The sequence below is a fragment of the Plectropomus leopardus genome, chromosome 3 (genome assembly GCF_008729295.1).
Source record: "Plectropomus leopardus isolate mb chromosome 3, YSFRI_Pleo_2.0, whole genome shotgun sequence".
Lineage (NCBI taxonomy): Eukaryota > Metazoa > Chordata > Actinopteri > Perciformes > Serranidae > Plectropomus > Plectropomus leopardus.
The window spans coordinates 54,920-77,911 of record NC_056465.1 but is presented as its reverse complement, the minus strand read 5'-3'; the positions used below and the strand labels follow the sequence as shown (position 1 = coordinate 77,911).

The 22,992-nt window shown below is 43.5% G+C and overlaps 1 protein-coding gene across 1 annotated transcript in view; it reads left to right on the top strand.

Moving 5' to 3' along the window:
• szt2 (SZT2 subunit of KICSTOR complex) overlaps positions 1-22,992 on the top strand; it is a 118,001-nt gene that overhangs the window by 69,274 nt on the left and 25,735 nt on the right. Inside the window, 14 exon segments of the mRNA XM_042512659.1 lie at positions 1,819-1,993; positions 2,246-2,338; positions 2,699-2,777; positions 4,871-5,161; positions 5,317-5,452; positions 6,245-6,361; positions 6,473-6,542; positions 8,016-8,201; positions 10,972-11,181; positions 19,021-19,273; positions 19,463-19,537; positions 20,628-20,766; positions 21,196-21,331; positions 22,747-22,867. Of these exon segments, the coding sequence (XP_042368593.1) occupies positions 1,819-1,993; positions 2,246-2,338; positions 2,699-2,777; positions 4,871-5,161; positions 5,317-5,452; positions 6,245-6,361; positions 6,473-6,542; positions 8,016-8,201; positions 10,972-11,181; positions 19,021-19,273; positions 19,463-19,537; positions 20,628-20,766; positions 21,196-21,331; positions 22,747-22,867 (2,081 nt within the window).

The window sequence follows — 22,992 nt, the reverse complement described above, 5'->3', positions numbered from 1 at the left end:
TTGCAATTTGAAATAAAAATTTATACATGTCGTAAGTCATGCCTACTTTAAGCAATCATTACCAAATTAAATCCATAGTCTGAGTCATGATCCTTGGTTGTGCAAATAGAATTTAATAAGAATCCCTGTAGCTGGGGCGCCCAGTAGTTCAGTTGGTACTGCGGGCACCCTGTGTACAGAAACATGTGCACATGTGCACACAGTATTAAAATTTCCTCAGTGAAGTCCATAGGTGATCCTGCCAGTCTTGAGATGATTGGCTGATGGTTTCAATCAAGTTCTTGAAAATAGGATTAAGAAAATAAAGAGAAATTTGCATAATTTGTCTTTTTCAGAGCAGAAGAGAATTGGAGCAGAGATGCAGATAAAGGCAGAGATTAGAGGAGAGAAAGAAGTTAACATGGTGAAATTGCTTCAGCTTTAGGACACATCATGGCACTTTTGCTTCCTATCTGAACCCTGTGTTACTACCCAGATGTGCCCTCCGGTACTGAAATTTGGCACAGATTGATTTAACTTGATTGACATGTGTTAGCACCAATGTAATCATGTCAGAACTATTTTTTTGTCTCTGTGCTAGTATGTATGACCGTCTGTCCATCCCATTCTCATGATCGCAATATTTCAAGAGCACCTTGAGGGAATTTCTTTATATTTGGCACAAATGTCCACTTGGACTCAAGGATGACCTCATCAGATTTTGTAGATCAAAGGTCAAGGCCACAGTGACCTTTTGTCTGACTCATTCAAGTGGAAAACATGTTTTTGGCCATAACTCGATAATTTGTACACTTATTATGACACAATTTCACACAAATTTCTAAGAGGATAAAATGATTAATAAAGTAAAAGATTTTGTATCAAAAAGTCAACTTCAACTGGCATAATTATGTTCTGTATAATCACATCTCTGTCCATTACTTCATAGCCATAACTGAGGAACAGAAGGGGCGATGGATACTGAATCGGTGACGCTGATCTTGGGTGCCTTGAAATTGTACAGACCTTCTGTTCTAATGGGTTGTTTTAGAATATTTAGCTTCTTTCCTGCAGTATCCATATAAGACACATTATCTACTGTCATGGCTATATCTGAGTCTGGACAGACATGGGGGTTGACGGTCACTGGTTTGTGGAGGCATAGTGCTGTGAGGTGGTACCTGCTGTCTGTATCATCATGCAGAAGAAAGCATGCATCTACTGCTAGCTCACCTAGCACCACTGAACTAGCTAACATTACAGCTCAGCTGAGGAGGACACCATGGATGTTTACATCTTGCGCTGTTACGAGCACAAGCCTCTCTTGCGTGAGTAGACACATGCTCCCTGCTGTGCTTCAAAAAGGTTGGTGGCACTGCTATAGTGGAGGGTATATGCAGGTATACAGGCTATACCCACCTCCTTTTTCTGGCCATTCACAGGATGCCCATCATCAGCCTAAAAGCCATTGGAATATACAGAGAGTGTACCATCTTCCTCCTCTGTAACGTACCCATCTACATCTCATTAACCAGCACTACACCACAGCAGGTGGTCATAAAAAGAAAAGAGTACCTACAAGAAACTGCCCACAATAAGATCTGTGGATTATGTGTCATTGTGTGTCATTAGGAAACAGTTTGCTGACATGATCCCCTTACCAACTTTACAGGCTGAAAACATGTCAGTTGTGTGTAAACAGCCTGTATTGCTGCCACCATGTGGACAAAACATGAATCAATGCTTTTGGCAGCATTAGTGACTCTGACTTTATGACAGTATGTCTGACAGCTGGTTTCGTTACGACTGTTAACATTATGTATAATGCTCCTAATTCAGTGAGGTGGAAATGGAGGATGCCATTGAAGCTGAATCCAGAGGGAAGTCCTCTGCTCCCACATCTCCACTGATCCTGGAGGAGTCCAAGACAACTACAATCACAGAGTTCCCTCTGACACTTCTTCAAACCCAGCCCAAGTGTGAAATGTATCCAGATCTGCACAACATCATCCAGGTATTGTCTGAATACTTCATGAGTTACATATTTTGAGAGTAAACCTGGTCGTTCCTTTCATTTAGACCCTCCTTTGAGTAATTAGTGACTAAATTACCAATGGTTGTAAAGTCTCTATGAGTCAGTTTCATGCTCTGTATTGGAACTATGTTAGAATGCATTGTTCCGAATAAACTCAATTCAGTTCAGCTACATGGTCATATAAACTAATTAGGTGAAACTGATGTCATACTTCAAAAAATTATTCCACAGGATAAATTCATGGGGATTGTGTCTCAGTATTTCAAACCTGTGGCCTCCAATCCACACTACTACTTCTACTGCCCACCCTCATGCAAGAAAGAGGTATGTTCATCAGTTTGTAGTTTGCCATTCTAACTGTTGTTAGTAACTGCTTGTGTTCCGCAGACTGTCTTTACTGTTACATCATATTATCACTCAAGATGAAAATAAATATCAGATTACAGGGGGAAAGGAAATGTCTCTGGATCAATATTGGCTGGAGAAACAATTTTTAAAAATCAGTATTTTTTATTCAATAAAATAAAAATCTACTGTGAGATACTGTATGTAAATGATGGTTGTGTGATGATTTGTGTAGGTCACTAAACATGCATATGCATGTGTCAGCTTTGGCTTGGGTTACGTTAGTGCTGCTGAGGATCAGGCTGGATGAGGCATTGCACTGTGTGTTTATCTCCTCAGGAGGACTCTGAGGCCGACGTGCGAGGGAGGAGGCCGAGTGAGGAGCTGGTGTCAGAAGCTGAGCCAGCTACAGAGGATGGTGAGCTTCGTACAGAGATGATTAGCTTCAAACAGGTGTTTTTAACATAGGCCTTCAGTTATACAGTTTAATTGTGATGATGCAGTCAACGTTAGCTGGAATGTTAAGGCAGTGTTATTCAGAAAAGTGCTTCTCAAAGTAACAACAAATGTAAAAACTGAAAAAGAAATATTATAGGAGTCTCATTTCAGTGACAGAATTTCATGTTTTATGAAGCTTCCATCAGTTGCATTGCACATTATGAAAGAAGCAAGATTACAAAAATCTGATTAACTTGACATAAAGGAAAGTTCATCAGTTAAGTTAGATTAGCAGGATGGCTAATGTAAGTTAGATGAAGTTGAGTTGGGGTTTTCTCTTGACCATGAGGGAAAATGTCTGGATCAAGTGTGAAGGAGAATTCAGAAGGGCTGAGGAAAAGAGAATCTGACTACCCTAAATATGCAATTGCAGATGTAACTACAAACTACAATGCTTTTGAGATAGACCACTCAAAGCACATCTTCATTATACTGAGCTTTAAATCACACAACACAAACAAACAGATTGCGGCTGTGGTAGAGCAGCTGCTCCTGTGTCCAGTTAGGTAAAATGACTGTGTTTTATCAATGGAGTCTGGCTCTAAAGAGAGCACAGATCAGTTTCACTCTAGGTTTAGATCCTGTTGGAAAAGGCTGTCTGTTTGGGAAGTACTGAGCATCTGGCAGGGTCAATGAGATTTCGATTATACTGCACAAATTGCATAAGAGTTTGTAAGTGGATGTTGTGATTCAGTAACACTGTTGTTAAACACAGTCTCCAACCGATAATAAATCAGTATGTTTGTTGTTTTCATGGAGGCATGCAAGAAGAATTCAAGGTAACAGAGTGAGAAACTGATATACAAATAATAATTTAGGAGGTAAAGTATTCCTTTAAGTGTAGCTGATTAAGGATAAGTGAGGTTAGGTCAAAGTAATCTGGCTAACAATGTAAAGAGAGGTGAAGAGTTGATTTTGTATTTGTGTTGCTGGAGACACTGGGTCATCTTTAAAGAAATATTTCACAGATATAGAGTCTTTACATAAAACTAGGCCATCTATGCAGTAGAAGGATACAAATACTTTTCAAATTGGTGCCACATGACCAGAGAAAACCAAGAAAGGATGCTTTGCCCAGTAGGTAGAAAACTGACAACTACCAGAATGCATCTTACCTTACCAGATGCTGCTGCTGGTTGGTGACATATTGTGGACTCACTGGTCCGTGTGAAACAATGGTGGCCAGTAATCTCATATTACAGTTTAAACTGTAAACTGAAATATGTTAGGAAACATTTGAGGAGAGAAATATGCAACGCTGTAACAGAATTTTGGTTTGTATTTGATCATGACTGCTTAGTTTTACCGTTTGGCCTCAGTTTATTCGGCCTCCGTTTTCACTAGTCAGGAAGCAGGATGGCGCCACTTCCTGCTCACAAACTTACAGATTTTTGCGATGGTGAGAGAACGCTAGCACTGGTTAGATGAAGGGAAGTTCAACACAGTTCATCTGCGCATACTACCCACGCTGTTTAGATACAAAACTGGTTGAACATTTTTGAATTTTCCCTTTAACAGCTTAAAGAGCATATCTAATAATATATTATCAGTTAAGTGCTTCACAACTGTTCCTAATTTTCTAAGAATGACTTAGAAACAAGATTTTGAAGAGATGGCATGTTTCAGAAGCCCACCGAAGAGTATTATGGAGTAATTTGCTCAGAGACATCAGCTGTAAAACACGTCTTCATTTTCATATGCTCTCTATCTGTGATAGTGTTGACAATAGTTTATGCACTGCACTACACCTCCCAAAAGCACACATCACACACCACAGTGTAAGATAATACACAGTATGTGCACCTCTTTGTCTGGGAATGACTTTTTGGAAAACCAAAGCATTCTAGATTTCCTTAAGCACAGCCTAAATACAATATCTCATCTAAAATCTTCCCTTTTTTGGTGTGATAACAATGCCTTATGGTCATTTCATTTTTTAACCACATTTGAGAGACTAAATTGTGCTCCTCATCTAGTGATCTGACAGTGAGCAGGGTATTGTTTTGTGTGTAGAAAACGTGTCAGGCTGCTGCATCATGACAGAGAGCGACACAGATTTGGTGGTGGAGTACGAGGAGCACCCAGGCACAAATTCCCATGGAGAGGGTGATGACCAGTCCCTGTCAGACTCGAACACTGTCAACCAGGACCAGGACTCCTTTAGCATTCTGGATGGGGACTCCCTGCTGGATCCTGAGGGGCCACAGCTGGACATGCCGCCGCTGTTTGTTCATGTTACGTGTTCCGTCAATATGAAAAGCTGCCATGGGTCCATGCCCATACAAACACTGCCTACCTGCCTCGGTGAGTAAACCAGGCAGTTCAAATGTTACAGCCTTCATCATATCCTCAAAACAACAGTTTTCTCAGTTTGTCTTTCTATCCTCCCCCAGTAAAATATCTGTTATACTTAAACGTATGCTTTAGTTGCAGTGTTAACTTTTGTTTTGTGATTGTAGGTGAGATTATTTCGTGCCTGGAGAATGCTGAGGCCTTACGCTCCGTGGATTTGAATGAGCTCTCAGTCACATTAGATATTTTTGTCCTGACACTACCTCTTGAGATTGAAGTCATGGCTGATTTCCATCACAACAGGTGAGTAAAAGTGTGAGCAAAAAGACACTACTCAGCAGGTTTGCAAGAGAGGAGAATTCCACAAGGCTTTTGGACATGACGTTTGCTTTCAGTTTTTTAATCTTCTGATTCGCATCTTCTTCCTGATCACAGCTTTAAGGTACTGTGTGGAGTTTTCTTGTAAACAAACAAATGCACATGCACCAAAATGCATTGTGTTTATCACAGAGACCTAACAAAACATGTAGAATTCATTTCCTTTCTCATAAAACTTTGGTAATGATGATTTTCTTTTCTTTTTTTTTTTTTTTTAATTGCAACCTTCTTGTATTTGTGTTTAAAATGGCTGTCAGCCTTGTCTATCCTTGCATCTGTCAGCACAATGCTACATTCCTTGGTGTGTTACATCCTTCAACTGTCAGTTAGTGGAATAGTGTGAGATACACAGGGTTCCCACAGCTTTATCAGGGGTCTTTGAAATGTCATGGAAAAATTTGGAAATTTTGTTCATAAAAATATGTGGGAATCCTGGATAGAGTTAAAATAGTTAATGGAGAATTCCATTTACAGAGAATTGGTATTTATTTGGATAACTGACAAATCGTTTCAGCAAATTTTTAATCAAAATGGCAACAATATATTGACTTTATAAAAGGTAGAAGAAATACAGGTGAGCAACATGAATTTTCATTTAGCTTTGTACTTCTACATCCAGAACCTAAATGTCTTCTGGTGACCATAATTTGATTCAACACTGCAAGTGTGAATGATGAGAGCATGGTGTGACTGGTCAGATCCCCTCTATGTGTGCAGGTACGCCTCAGAGAGCAGTGTGTCCCTGAATCGTTCACCAGGACAGCCCTCGTCCTATCGCTCTGATGAGGAGCTGATGGCAGTGTTGGACAATCTCAGGGGAGCTGGTGTTGATGGGTGAGTTTGTCCAACAGGACCATACTGAGCTGGACTCTCTGATTGACTCTGATTCTGTCAGTCAGCAGAGGAATTTGTTTTTCTGACGTGATGTGATTTGTCTTTCATCAGGGTCTCTGGGGATCCCTTATCCAAACTTCCAGTTCTTCACAAGTTAGCAATTCTGGCCACAATTGACAAGGTGAGTCTTATTTTCTAAGTGTAAGCTGTCACAACAGCAACACAACAATACCAAACAAAATACATCTAGAAAAGAGTAACTCTACCAAGGTATGCAGTTACACCAAGCCAGTCAGTATGCTGTCACATACATTTCAATTAGACTGAATTTCCATTTTTCCAAAGATGTATTTATTGAACAATTCTTTAAACAGCATCAGCAGTTTAGAAAATGGAGTATGAAATTACAAAAAGGGAAACTGAAAGCCTTTTAGCTTAAAGACTCTAGCAGATCCCAGCAAGCCTACATTCCCACCTATACACAAGAACTAATGAAACCGTCAGGTCATCGCGAACCTTACAGAGCATACACACGCTCCACACAGGGCACATTCTGTCACATTTAGTTTTTTATATGAACAGTTTGATTGTTAGTTTTGTCTTTTAGAGGTAACACACATTCAACAAGGAAAAATCCAAAAGGCAATTTGGATCTAACAGGTTATATACGCTCTACACAGAATCTTATAAATGGTAAATGGACTGTACTTGTATAGCGCTTTTCTAGTCTTTGTGAACATTCAAAGCACTTTCACACTACATGTCACATTCACCCATTCACACACACATTCACACACTGTTGGCCGAGGCTATTGTTTATGGTGCCACCTGCTACTCAGAAACCATTCGCACGCACTCACACACCGATGACGCAGCATCGGGAGCAATTTGGGATTCAGTGTCTTGCCCAAGGACACTTTGGCTTGTTGCCTGGAGGAGCTGGGGATCGAACCGCTGACCTTCCGATTAGAGGACAACTGTCTCTACCTTTGTATATACCTAAATCTCAGGGAGGTCGGAGCTCAGGGCCGACCCCCAAATTGTGTTCCACTGAGAAGCAGTCAAAGGTGTGTTTAGGTCAGTGTGCCCAAGCCAGCTGGACACAATCACATGCATCAGGGGCAGCCCTAGACATAAGTTCTTAGAAATTTGAGACCACATCTTTTGCCAGAGTTGCCTTCTTCAGAAGCTGATCCTTCTCATGAGGCAGGTTCAGCTCACTCTGCACACTTCTTAAAAATAGAGAAAAGTTGAGACTATTTTAAAAAATGAGATGACACCCTTTTACATTATCCTTATACATATCCTGATATAACAGGCAGGTTGTTATGGTGAATAAACCCTTTGGTTTGTTTACTGGCGTTAGTCTGAACTTTCTATGTTAAACCTTACTCTGGGAGGATTTTATAGATTATCAAGTCACCAATCATCATGTTTTTGGATCTAATTGTCAAAGAGGGACATTGTAAATGCATCTGTGGAATGGACATTGCAGCTTGTAGGAACTGTTGGCAAGCTTCAGTCTTTACACCTTATCGATATTCAAACGATTATGTTTGTTCTGCTCTGAAAACTGTAAGGGACATATTTTTGCTACTGCATACACACACAACAGTGATAAGCTTTTGTTGGTTTCTCTCTTTGTGTGTTTCAGATCCGCTGGCTGCTGGAGGATGAGATTGTGTCCGCTCTGCGTCACTCTCGGGTCATCAGCTCGGCCACACTGCAGAAAGTAGCAGAGCATGTTTTGCGTTCCAGCGGTCGACAGCACTGTCACTGTGAAGATGTCCCACTTCAGTTTGTCTTCAGGCCAGAGCAGTCTCTGGAAAAATTCAAAGAGGCATGGACACACACACACACACACACACACACACACACACACACACACACATAACTCCAGGAATGTTCTCATTACAAAGAGAGTTACAGATTTAACTATGGGTCTATAAATTCTGGATGACTGCCGTAACATCCGCACCTCTGGTTCTGCTTCATTCCTCCTGAGAACAGAATCAAATAGTGTCCCTGGCTGAACTCTGTCAACAAGATCATAAGTATTCTGAACTCATCCAGCCCCAGTTTAAGACTGAAAAAGCAGACAAGATCACTGTCACCACAGCATGGGGGGCGGTCATGTTAACTGTGCAGAAGTGGACAAGGTACATCAGTTAAATGACACATCAGTGGGGGAACCTGATCCTCATCCTCTGTGAGATATTAGGATTACAACCAAGTTTAAAAGACCATAAACCATGTAAATAATGAATGTAACTACTGTGACGTTACCCATTGGTTTATGGACTCCTGCTTTAAAGCCCTGAGTTTGGCATTTTGGCCTCTGCCATCTCGTTTTTTTGAGCCAAGAGTGACCATGTTTGGATGAAAGGGTGGAGCTGTGGAAGAGTGCGGAGAGGATCGGACTCTGGTTACTCCTCAGCCTGTGAGTGAGTCAAAGAAGCCATGCCCTCAACCCTTAGTAATCTCAGCCAGCACAGTCTATTGCTCTGAAGTTTTGTGGACTTGTATTCCTTAGCTTTTTTAAAAATAATTTTGTAAATCTACTAAATCTTGCAATTTGCAGAACATGTCTTACCAAGTTGCCCATTGCCTTTATCCCATGTTTTCCAAGAAATCAAATTAATGCAGGGTTTAAAGGTTTAAATACTCATGAAAGGTGTCTGAAGGGAAGGGAAGTGATGTTGGTCCATGTTTCAAAGGGTTAAGTATTTTTAATTATTTGTAACTTTAAGCCTTAATCATATGTAAAAAGGTGAGTTATATAAAAAGTCTCCCCCCAAACAGTTGTCATGAATGTTGAAATTAGCTAAAGAGACCAAAACAGTTTTTTGTTCCAGGCTGTAAACACGAGCATGTTAACCTCTCTGGGGATAGACTCACTGTTGGAGCTAAACTCAAGTGGACATTAGAGGACCTGCAGGTTTTGGCTTCATGTTGGTTTAGATAATGCACGCCCCTCCCAGCCAGCACACCTATGTCCTGTCTCAGAGCCCAAACAGGTGACAGCACAGCTAGGCATGGTTGTTGTTAGGTTCTTCTGTCTTCTGACATCTGTGTTTGTGCTCCTGTCCACTGTCCTCCTGTCCTCTGTGCACTGTCCTCCTGTCCTCCTGCCCACTGTCCGCTATGCTCCTGTCCACTGTCCTCTGTGCTCCTGTCTGCTGTGCTTCTGTCCTCCTGTCCTCTTTGTTTTGTGCTCCTGTCCACTGTCCTCTTGTCCTCTGTGCTCTGTCCTCCTGCTCACTGTCAGCTATGCTCCTGTCCACTGTCCTCTGTGTTTTGTCCTCCTGTCCTCCGTCCTCCTGTCCTCTGTGCTCCTGTCCACTGTCCTCCTCTCCTCTGAGCTTTGTCCTCCTGCCCACTGTCCGCTATGCTCCTGTCCACTGTCCTCTGTGTTTTGTCCTCCTGTCCTCTGTCCTCCTGTCCTCTGTGCTCCTGTCCGCTGTCCTCTGTGCTCTGTCCTCCTGTCCGCTGTGCACTGTCCTGTCCTCTGTGCTCTGTTGTCCTCTTGCCCACTGTCCGCTATGCTCCTGTCCACTGTCCTCTGTGCTCCTGTCTGCTGTGCTTCTGTCCTCTGTCCTCCTGTCCTCTGTGTTTTGTGCTCCTGTCCTCCGTCTTCCTTTCCTCTGTGCTCCTGTCCGCTGTCCTCTGTGCTCTGTCCTTCTGTCCTGCTTTTTGTGTTCTTGTCCACTGTCCTCTGTGCCGCTGTGCTCCTGTCATGTGTCCGCTGTGCCCCTGTCCTCTGTCCTCTGTGCTCCTGTCCTCTGCGCTTTGTCTCTGTGCTCTGTCCTCCTGTCCGCCTTTCTGTCCTCCTCTGTCTCCGCCTTTCCTTGTGCTCCTGTACTCTGTGCCTGTCCTCTGTGCTCGTCTCTGTGCTCCTGTACTCTGTGCTCCTGTCCTCTGTGCTCCGTCCTCTGTCCTCTGTGCTCCTGTCCTCTGTGCTCCGTCCTCTGTCCTCTGTGCTCCTGTACTCTGTGCTCCTGTACTCTGTGCTCCGTCCTCTGTCCTCTGTGCCCTGTCCTCTGTGCTCCGTCCTCTGTCCTCTGTGCTCCTGTCTGTGCTCCGTCCTCTGTCCTCTGTGCTCCTGTACTCTGTGCTCCGTACTCTGTGCTCTGTCCTCTGTGCTCCGTCCTCTACTCCTCTGCTCCGTCCTCTGTGCTCCGTCCTCTGTCCTCTGTGCTCCTGTACTCTGTGTGACTGTCTACAGGTTCTGCTGGTTGGTTTATCTCAGCCAGCAGCTGACTTTACCAGACATTAAAGAAACTTGTGAAACTAAGCCAAACATTTTGATGACACACAGATGCCTTTCATTTTTGTGATTTATTTAAAGAACATTACAACTCATCAGCTAGAATTCTAATTGCATATTTGTGGTGTTCAGATGTTGACATGTGGTCAGTGAATGGAGATTTTAACCTGCATATTTACACCTCTCATCCTGAATACCAATATACTAGTGAGAATGCAGTGAGTTGTGTGTTCATGGTGCAGTAAGAGAATTCTCTGAATGTGTGTGTAGTGGAGCACACATCTTTTATCAGTGTTTGGGATCATACTCAGGATGTCTGATTGGATGTTGTGTGATCCTGCAGGAGTTCCGCAGAATCTCTTTCTCTGGCTACGTGTTGAATGGAGAGCAGGACAGCTTCTACTACATGTCCCTAAGCAGACTGCACCCTCATAGGATCCACGCCACCAAGAGGCTGTCTGAGAGCACCGCAAACCCCCCACAACACCCAGCCTTCTGCAGTACTGGAGCACAGGTGGAGGAGGTGATGCTGGAGAGTGAAGCAGAGACTCAGGCATGGTCATATCCAACATCTCTCACTCATGTGCATTAATAACAAAACAGTTGATGTCTGCATATTGTGTTTTTTTTATTTAGATTGAGGTATGCAGTGATAGTCAGTTCTAGCTCCTTGGATCAAATATTTATTCATATCAACAAACTGGAGCTTGATAAAGCTCTGACATTAGTCCAGAGTTGATCTCAGATCGCTGATCAGTGGAGGTGGTTTGTCAAACATCTTTACCTGATTACAACTTACTGATATGCTTTCTTCTACTTCTCTATATTTTCAACACATGAAACAGGTTTTATTTGCATTTTCAATATTGCAGTGTTCCACCAAACTTGCTTCATGTGAGCGTCACTTGGTAAGATCAATTCTGCTCTTTATTGTGTTAACAGGTCACTAATCAGAACAAATTTCATACTACATTAGCAACCCATACATGAGCAGGCCAGAGCCTTGTAGTACCAACACATTACACACACATTTTCAAGTGGCAATCATTTGTGATCAGCAAAACTGCCACCATCTGTGAATTTAAAAAAAATTAAAAGGAGGCGGCACATGCAGGTGCAGCAGCCAGTAGCTTTACTAAAAAGTCTGCTTTGTCCAGTCTAAATGACAACCATATTTACTGCTCTTCAGAGTCTTCACACATCACCACCCAGGTTAAAAAATGCACAGAAAAGGCTCTAATGGACCAGCCTCTTTCCCCAGGCTGTGAGACTCCTCAAATGCCAAAAAGATGTAGTAGGATTTAGGATCAACTTTAATTTCATATCTTCTTAAACCACGTTTAAGAAAAATTACAATAAATCTACCTTGTAACTTGTAGTGGGCGATATGGCAAAAAAATCATACCACGATTTTTTTAAAGGCAATTCTTTTTCATTTTGGATTTAAAACAGGTTTTATTTGCATTTTCAATATTGCAGTGTTCCACCAAACTTGCTTCATGTGAGCGTCACTTGGTAAGATCAATTCTGCTCTTTATTGTGTTAACAGGTCACTAATCAGAACAAATTTCATACTACATTAGCAACCCATACATGAGCAGGCCAGAGCCTTGTAGTACCAACACATTACACACACATTTTCAAGTGGCAATCATTTGTGATCAGCAAAACTGCCACCATCTGTGAATTTAAAAAAATTTAAAAGGAGGCGGCACATGCAGGTGCAGCAGCCAGTAGCTTTACTAAAAAGTCTGCTTTGTCCAGTCTAAATGACAACCATATTTACTGCTCTTCAGAGTCGGCAACATGTCGAGGCAAGATACTGAACCCCAAATTGCCCCCGATGCTGTGTCATCGGAGTCTGAGTGTGTGTGAATGATTTCTGAGTAACAGGTGGCACCTTGTACGGTAGCCTCGGCCACCAATGTGTGAATGTGTGTGTGAATGGGTGAATGTGACATGTAGTGTGAAAGTGCTTTGAGTGGTCAATAAGACTAGAAAAGCACTATACAAGTATAGTCACTTTACCATTTACCATTTAAAGCTGTAAAGGCAGACAAGTGGGTGTAATGAGTTTCTGTGTCCAGTGTGATGACGTCTAACGTCCCCGACAAACACTGTAGACCCATTGAGCCACTTGTTATCACCTGCCTTTTTTAAGATGAGTAAAATCTTAAAAGTTCAAAAATCGGGTTTAAGCTGACGTATTTTATGTTGCAGAATAAAACTTATCAATATCTTTATCCTTTGTTAACCACAGACCTTATTTAAGGCATTTTACCGAAAACCCATAAAAAAAACCATATACTTTAAGATGAGGGAACTGGAAGTGCTAAAAGACTAACGGACTTCTACAGTCAGTTCTTCACTGCATCACATGATTTTTTGGTATCATGAGAGCGTGAGACCGATGGTGAAAGCGTGTGTCATACGCCAGGAGCGTGAGAGTTGGCAACCTTGAAATGTCAAAATGCAGAACAATACACTTATAAAGTTAAACACAGTCACACAGTGGAGGGGAGCTTCTTTCTCTGGAGCAGTACCCGCTGATCATTAATACATCCTCCCTCCACTCGCATTCAGGGATGAATGCCCCCATGTGACCAGTGGAGGCTGTGCTGCCCGCGGTCACTCTCAGAGCCAAACCGCATTCTGCGGTCCACCCAAAAAGTTTGGATGCTTTGCGTGTATGAGCATAGAACTACAACAGATAGAATATCCACCGAAGTCAAGTAAATTTTATTTATAAAGCCCATTATCACAAAACACGGTTTGCCTCAGAGGGCTTTACAGCATATGACATCCCTCTGCCTTTAGATCCTCACATCACCTGCAATGGGGGGAAAAAAAGGAAGAAACCTCAGGAAGAGCGGCAGAGGATGATGAGGGATCCCTCCTCTAGGACGGACAGACGTGCATGAGATGTCGTAAATAACAATTAAATTAAAATTATGACAAAAAGGAAAGAGAAGAGAGAGGGGGAGAGATGCACAGCAATAATGGAAACAGACGCATGTCATATTACAATAACGATAGGTGTAAAATTACCAAATGCACTCTATGATAATATCGTGGGTGTTGATAAGAGTCCCATGCGTAAGCATGACACAACGATCTCTCCGTGATGGTGTATCATGGACACATTCTAATTCTTCACAATTTAATGTCGTCATATCGCACACCCTAGTGCAAGCTGTGATAATGCTGTTAATGGAACACTGAATCATGGAATGGGCTCATCAAACTGCCAGCTCCTGAGCCGACTCATACACCCTCGATGTCTGTCTGCTTCTCTACACACCCTCTTGTCATTCAGTGTGGTGATGACAATGTGGTCTAACAGAAGTTGTGTAACACTGAATAACAATATATTTTGCAGGCAATCACCAGGCTATGACTTTGAACAAGAAAGTTAATCATAATTATTCAAGTTAAAGATACATTTCACTGAATGACTACAGATTTTTGACCTGGGTAACCACATTGTGAAAAGGTCAAACTATCAAATATTTAGGAGAGATGAACTAAACTTCCTGCTCCACCAAAGGGGTCTTTGTGGTCCTCTCAGTGATGTCACATGACTATCACTTTTTAATTTGATTTCAAAAAGGTTTATTGACTTTGGTACACTGAATGACTTCTAAAGCAGTTATATTTGGGACAAAAGTCCCCTGGTTCTCTTTCAAACGTTTGCTCAGTATTTCACTATGGGGAACGCCCCTCGTTTTTCCAGAAGTCCAATGCCATTACACCAGCTCCATTGGCTAGCAGTCGTGAGGACTGTATCAAGAGAAGGAACATCCTCTCCCTAATAAAGGGGGATGATGCAGCATCACAAGGTAATTCAAAAACCTCGTTTTTCATTCAGAAAGCCATCTCTCTGGACAGGACTGCATACGGGATTATTCGCTTAACTGTCCACAGATTGAGCTAACAACTCGATCGACGGGCGCTAATATTTCTGTGTCGCGTTACAAATGGACTCCCGATTTCTTTGCCAGAGAAATCTGTGGTTTCAGGGAGTGAATACTCTGCTGCCCCCATACAGCTAACTGTAGCTGTTGCCAAACAGTAACAAAAGCACCTTAGCCCAGCTAACCACCTCACTAGCTTTAACTAAGCCTGCTCTCACGTTAGTAATATTGATCGACTAGCCTTCACACTGGTGGCTTGCTTGCTAACTCTGGCGGCTTGCTTGCTAACTCTGGCATCAGCTCACCAACCATGGCTCTATCGAAGCCCAATATAGCGGCTGATAGCACACTAGCTACACAGTCAATTACGCCCATGCTTGTGGTAGAACCCCCACCACGGGACTGCACGTGCAGGGCTAAGATATCAGCTATGGATACTCACCAGATATGCGTAGCCTGTCTCTGTGTACAGCACGCTCAAGCAGTGCTGGCTTTACCCGGCTTGTGTGAGCACTGCTGCGGCTTCACTATCAAGAGCCTCCGCCGCTGGCTGTCATGCAAGGCATGCCCGGGAGCAGCTGTTAGCATCAGCCGCAGCCCTGATGGAGCATGACAGCTCAGGTACAAGCTCGGGCGAAACTCCCCTGCTTGAGGGATCTGACAATTGCTCACCAGCTGGTCATTTCAGCTCACTGTAATGGAATGATAACAAGTCTGATAACCCAGACATCTCACCCGACATTTTCCTCTCCGAGGGAGAAGACGATGATGATTCATCCCTCATGCCTGCCCAGGTAGCGCAGCCAGCAGTGGCAGCCACTGGGGTGGCCGGCAGGGCCCCATCCCTGCTAACAAGTATGCATGTTGTGCATGAAGTATGCAGTTGGGTAGCTGACAAGCTTGGAGCCTATAAGTTGGTTGCCACATCGGTTAGAACTCTGAATGTCTCCTCTGTACTCCTGGCACATCAGGCTGAGCTGCAGAAGCAGATGCATGCTTTACCAGTAGGTGAGTTGTGGGAGGAAATTTGTGTCCTTACTGACCACTGTCTCAACCTCACGAAGTGTGCTGTCCAATCAGCTGGCAGGGCTATGTTCACCATGATTGCCCAGGAACTGGCTCGATTGTTCAGCCTCTCAGATCTGTCTGACAAGGAAAAGCGTGACATTCTGGTCGAGGGTGTGGACCCGAATGACCTGTTTGGCACCACTTTTGTGTGGTTGCAATCATATGAGGAGAAGAAGGAAAAGGGAGAGGCCCTGCAAATTTGCCTTCCAAGGAAGGCTCAGGCCACACCTACCCCTTGCTGTGCTTTCACTCCAGCTGTGGCTCAGCAGGCCAGTGACACGGTCTTTGTGGTTCCTAGGCATCCAGCACCTCAACCATCAGCCCAAAACCAACCCAGGCCTGCAAACACTGGGCCCTGGCTGAGGGAATATTTCCCTGCGGTGGTGGCCCAGGGGGAACCCCCAGCCCCAACCTCCACCCAGTGTGCAAGTAGGAAGAAGCGGGCCTAGCAGCTTGCTGATGTCAGCTTCCCTCCCTCAGCTCCATTCCTGTGCCTGTTTCATAGTGTGCCCTCCAGTGGTAGCTGTTCACATGCCCCCCTGCAGGTCTCACAAGCACACTCGTCCGAAATCCATAAAGCTGTCCCCGGTGCAGCCAGGCATGTTGCCAAGGGCACTGATGGATACAAAAGAATGTATATTGTTGGAAAACAATGCGAGAGTGAAACCCTTGGTGTCACCACCAGAAAACCCACTTTCTGGGGCAGCAGGCCTAATCAGCCCTTTACCAGTGCAGGCCTCCCACACTGAGCCCCCTGTGGTGTACCACACCGCTCTCCAACAGGAGGGCACCAGCACACCTCTGCTGGCAGGATCTACTGTGTCAGCATCTCTTTCTACAAAGAAGGAGAGCTGGCGAATGTGTGGTGCATCACCTTGGGTGCTTGGGACAATAGACAGAGGATACAGGCTCCAGTTTGCCATTGGCCCTTCCAGATCTAGAGTTTTTACCCATGCTCAGGGGAATTCAGCACAGATACTCCAAGAAGAGATATCATCGCTGTTGATGAAAGGGGTGATATGGGTTGTGCTTCCGGAGCACAACCAATGTGGCTTTTACTCAAGGTACTTCCTTGTGCTGGAAAAGGGAGGAAAGGAAATCCTAGACCTTCGGACCCTGAACACCTCAGGTCATAAAAGTTCAGAATGCTGACACATGCTACTCTGCTCTGCTTTCTGCACCATGGTGACTGGTTCACTTCAGTTGACCTAAGGGAAGCATATTTTCACATATCAATATATGCTCCTCACAATAAGTTCCTGAGATGTGCTTTCCAGGGCACAATCTACGAGTATATGGTCCTGCTGTTCAGGCATTCCTTAAGCCCTTGGGTGTTTGTGAAATGCACAGAGGCTGCTATTGCACCCCTTAGGAAGCAGGGCATATGCATAGCTGTGTATATCGATGACTGGCTTCTGGCCACAGAGTCCCACCAGGGTGCTCTCGTGTGCCATGGTGGGACTCTGGTGGGACAACACCTGGAGAGCTTAGTGTTCAGAGAGAATCAAGAAAAGAGTGTGTTGACTACTATTCAAAGAATCTCTTTCATTGGTCTGACCCTGGACTCCATATCTTTCAGAGAACACCTGTCAGTGGAAAGGGTGGTGGCATATACAGCATGCCTGGCCCTCTTTCGCAGGGGAAAGTTGCTGCCTTTTAAAACAAGCCTTCGGCTGCTAGGACTTATGGCACTGTAGTGGCTGTTTCCCTAGGTCATTTATACATGAGGGTTTTTCAACGCTGGGTTGTATTCGTTGGCCTTGACCGCTCACATCACGGGCATCGCTATGTGAGGGTTTCAGTGGAGTGTGTGACAGCACTTCATCAGTGAAAACGCCCTGGATTTTTGACACTGGGGATTCCTATGGGGTCCTTCGTGACCAAGAAGGTAGTCATGACAGACGCATCACTGCAGGGATGGGGAGCCACCCATGACACCACGATTGTAAACCGTGTGTGGGCTCCTACCCTTCGATTCAACCACATAAACTCCCTAGAACTGTTTCTCTGGCACTAAGGCACTTTCTTCCCTTCATAAAGGGTCATCATGTTCTGTACAGTCAGACAACTCCTTCACTGAGAGCAACTCATGTCCCAGGAATACGAAACTGTGGGGCAGATTTACTCTCCAGAGGCAATCCTCTGTATGGAGAATGGAAACTTCATCCAGAGGTGAGCAGTCAGATCTGGGCATGCTACGGTTGCCCCAGTCTAGATCTGTATGCGGAGAAAATGCTCAGTGCCCCATGTTCTTTTCCTTGAGAGACCAGGAGGCACTGATGGGGGTGGGTGCACTAGCACATAAGTGGCCGAGGGTTCTGCTCTATGCATTTCCCCCTCTGACCCTGATTCCACCGAAGCCAGCCAGGGTTCGAGGTAAGGGCTTATCGCCCATTCTGGTAGCGCCTAATTGGACAGGGATTATCCAACTCCTTTACAACCAGCCATGGCCTCTCCCTGTGCATAGAGACCTGCTGATGCAGCCACACGGGGAGATATTTCATCCTCACCTGGAATGGCTAGCTCTCTGGGCTTGGCCTGTGAGAGGTGAAAGCTGGATGCAGTTGGACTTCCACAGAATGTCATAACTGCCATTCAGAGTGCTAGGGCCTCTTCTGCCTGGTCAGCTGTTTTGAATGAGCTGTTTCACCCCACTTTGAGCCTTTAGATCAGGTAGATCTGAAAGTGATCTCCTCAGGACTGCTCTTTTGTTGACAAAACCTCACACTGGTATGCCTAACGCAAAACAGTCTTGTTGGATAGTAGGGGCCATTTCTTTGGCCTACAGCAGCCAGGGGCCTCAGGCCCAGGCTGGTCTACACACTCACTCCACTAGGTAGATGGAATCATCCTTAGGACGCATATATGCTGGATGCCCATTCGGGCGTTACCTTGTACCTTTGCACAGTTCCACGCATTGGAGGTCACTGCGTTCCCTTTCATGCATACTGTGCTAAGTGTGGGCTCCTTTGGGGGTCACTGTTGTCAGCCTGTGGTTTGGCAGTCAGTCTTCAAGATAGGCTTGTCTGGCAATACAGGATCGGTATAGCCCCATAGTGAGATACCGAGGGAATGTGTGAAAGACAACTTTAGGTTACTTTAGGTAACCTCGTGCCTACAACCAAATCACAGCCGTGATGATAAACGAGCGCATCATCACTCCCTCTAGTGTAATATTGCTTAAATATCATTATGTTAAATTGATTTGATGTGGACACAAAAATTGCCATATCTCTTCTTTGACTCATGATTAGTCTGTGTAGGAACAAGATGACAGTTAAAGCCATGGCATCAGTTATTGCATTTATGCCATTTACCATCTCTGCTCACTTGCACTCAAGTTTAATGTTGCATTTATTCAAAATGTAATAGTTTTTGTTTACATGTGTCTGAACTCTGTCCACTTGCAGATTGACGACAAGAAGTCCATCAGTGTTGCTGCTGACCCTCCCAGTGACACAGCTACAGAGGCCAGTGAGCATGTCAGCAGCTTGAAGCCTGAGGCAGAGGACACTGTCTCTCAGAGCTCAGTTAGCATGGCGGGGGGCAGAGGTCAGCCCAGTAACCCCCAGCTCCACACTGAGCGCTGCACAGAGCCCACCTCACCTCCGAAGATGCTGTCCAGTGTCAGCCTGGCCGAGTCCATGCAGTCAGCCTCTCACGGTGAGTCCAGCAGACACACATCCCTATGTCTAAGACTCATGCAGTTTTTGTTGACATTTTTGTGGGTAGTGATAGAGGGAGCGGGGGTGAAGGCTCTGTGGGGATGTAATCCACCAGAGCTCATCTCTTGTTTTGTGGTTTGTTACTATCATACCACCAACACTGAAGTGTCAGATGGTCCTTCCTCAGGCTGTGGCAAACTCAGGCCGAGTCGAGTCCAGAGCGTGGTCTCCAGCCAGGGCAGTCTGGACTCAGACATGCAGGGTGAGTGCCACACAGACATGAACCACCAGCATGATCCATGATGGTGAGGTTTGAAGAAAAAGGTGGATGTGACAAGTCTGAAATCCCTCTGCTCAGCTCTCACCAGATTCTTAGATTAATACTAAAAAATAAAAGCTACCTCTGCAGCACACATTTGCTTCTTCATTTAGAACACTTCAGACCAAAATGGATTTCACAGAGAGCCTGTAAGCAGACAGCTGCCATTAAATCAAGCTGAAAGAAACACCTCAAATGATTTAAAGAGCCTGAGTTTGTAAGAATACATTTTCCTGAATTCCAAAACTTTTCTTGCAACGTGACCTCAACAGCACAGCTGGAACACAGCTCAAATACATATGAAATTTAACAGCTTAACTTGTGGACAGTTCACATCATTACGTTTTCTATAAAATGGATGTTAAATCACCCAAAATAAAATAGATTGTGATTTTTAACATTGACATATTATTCATTTCTCCCCCATCTGCTCCTGTAAAAGCACAGTATTTGTCTCTCTGTGTCATTTTCCGATCACTGCAATCAAAATATGAAATTTGAATTGCCTGTAATAATTTATAAGATCAAATTCTAGTGGAAAGTAAAAACCAATGTTAATGTGATGCAAGTTTGACAATATACAGTAGCAAACTAAATATATGGTCATAAGAGAGAGAAGATATGTCAGGTTATCCAACAACACAAAATAAGCCATGACTCTATGACCATAGTCAACATTGTATTAAAACACTATAAGAAAGTGGTGAAGTGTAATGTGGGCAGAAAAAACTCATGAAGCTGTTCAATCAAACCCAAAGGACCAAATTTTTTTTAAAGCCCACTGAAAGCCTTTGTACCAAGCTTAGATTAAAAAGGATAAAATAATGTTAATGTCATGATACTACTAGATTATGGGGCCAGGACAGTGACAATATATTTTTTTATCAAAAAAAAATTGTCAATGATACACAGCCATTACAAATAAAACAAATGACACACAGGGATTAAACATAATTGTATTCTAATCTGGCATAACTGAAATGATGACACTTTGATGTAGCCTTTGTGTTGTTTTGCCTTGGTGTGTTAAAAGGTTATGATGGCGGCAGCAGTGACTCTGACTGTGAGAGCCCCACCCTGGATGAACAGGAGTGTCAGTCACCACTGATGCCAGATTTCTGGCTGATTGTCAAGATCCACCAGGATAGAGTGAAGGTCTACTCCCATTCCAGGTCAAAGCCAGGCGATGCTCTACGCCTCTCTTTTTTCCTGCTGTATTTATTTAACATTTAATAATCAATCTGTAGTCTGTGGCTCATATTTATCAAGCATTGCACACATTCCTACCTGCTCCAGAATTCTCAGTGACACATTTTTGCTTGTTCTTTTATGCTTACAAGTTAAAATAATTATATTTCCTGCAAAGTCATTCCATTTTCAGCTATTATGATAAATTATGAGACCTCATTATCCATTTCACATTAAGAATTCTTTAAAGTAGTGCTGTCATTCACACTCATAGTATCTTCATAAAAACTTTTAACAGGAGTAATAAAATCTCAGCAAAACCTGTATTACAGTCCCTTTGATGGATGCTCAGATTCTGGATCACAGCTGCTCATTGGGTCCCACACATCTGAGGATGTCTCATATTGTTGCAGGTGCTTTACAGAAGGCAAAGAGGTGAGTGTTGAGGAGCTGGAGAAGAAAGAAGAAGATCAGGAGCTGCCTGAGTACTTACACTTGCATCAGATGGTGGTTAGGAAGATCGGTGAAATCTGCAGAATAGTCAATCAGGTAGCTGCTACAGCACTCAACACCCTACATCACAGGTCATCTGTTTTTTCAAAAACATCCCTAAAAATGTCGGATTAGAAAATCATACAGGTTAAGAAACATTCTTATTACATGACCATGTTAAAAGGAGCACAGTAATAGAAACAACATAGACTCAAGGAAATCAAAACTTCAACTAACGGGAGTACAGTACATGAATGAACATGGACAACAAGTCCACTTCTACCCACATGCCTCATGTAGTTTTGCTTCAGCTTTTTGGTTAAATTTCTATCAGAGTTCAGTCAGGGTGTAACAAGACACAGAAGTCACAGTTTGGTTTCTCAGAATATAACAACACACCAAATGCAACAGGATATGCTTGTTTATTGTTTATTATGGTGAGAAGTCAGTAGTGCAGGTGTGAAAGTTAGAAACAATCCTCCTGCTGGGGACTGAGAGAACATTTTACCCTCTGGCAACTTTGGTAAACTATTTCATGATACAAATAAGGAACATTTCAAACATTTCCTCCGTTTACCACTGAACAAAAACTCTCCAAACAGGCAACAGGTCACAACAGCAAAACTAAAAAGCATCTCTTATTCAACAGCAACATACGTACGTACATCCCATTCTCAAAAAAGCCGAGGGGGGATTTCTTAAAATTTGCCACTAACACCCACTTGGACTCAAGAATGAACTGATTGACCAGAATTTGGTGTTTAAAGGTTAAGGTTACTGTGACCTCACAAGACATATTTTTGGCCATGACTAAAGAAATTCATCTGCTCATAATGACAAAATATCTCTGGAATCTCTATCATATCTCAGGAACAGGAGAGACATTTGGTCACATACTGAATTGGTGACACTAACCTTGGAACTGTGCTAATTGTAGAGATCTTCAGTGCTGCTGGGGGGAAGATTTAAAGTCAGTTGAGTTTTATTATAAAGCCCGTCATCACAAATCACAGTTTGCCTTTGAGGGCTTTACATCCCTCTGTCCTCAGACCCTCACATCGACTAAGGAAAAACTCCCAGACATAGGGACAACAGGGGGAAAAAAGATATGGTATTGGTATTGGTTGACAACGAGTAAAAATATTTTTGGGAAAAAAAATATTTTTGGGCAGAATGTTCTTGTTCCAGATTACATGCATCAATCTATAGACGGGTGATATGCACGCAGCTGCATGCACTGGAACATGACCTCCATACTGTGATGGTTTAGCACAAATAAACTGTGACAGCCCTCTGATTTTAGCATTTGTCTGTTACCCACAAACCCTAGCAAAGTTCTTTCCTATATTAAATCTCACTAATTTTTGTTAGAAATGCGTTTATATTTCGACTAACAAATATAAATCAACACAGACCTATATACAATAAGTATTTACTTGTGACATGATTCCTGTGTATGTTCGTGTGTGTAGCGCATGCTGCTGCAGGACCTACATGACAGCCATGTTTGTAACTCTCTGCTGGTGGCTGAGAGTGAGGAAGACATATGGAAGAACGAGTCTCTGTACAGGCAGAGGCTCAACACCTCTGATGGTAAGTCAGAAGAAGATACACATTTGGTTTTCTTTCTGCGGGTTTTGAGACTTCCGCGTTTGAGATCTTTTGACGCAAGAAAGTAGAGATGAAAGAAAGCTTGAGTCATTTGGGTGTACAGACCC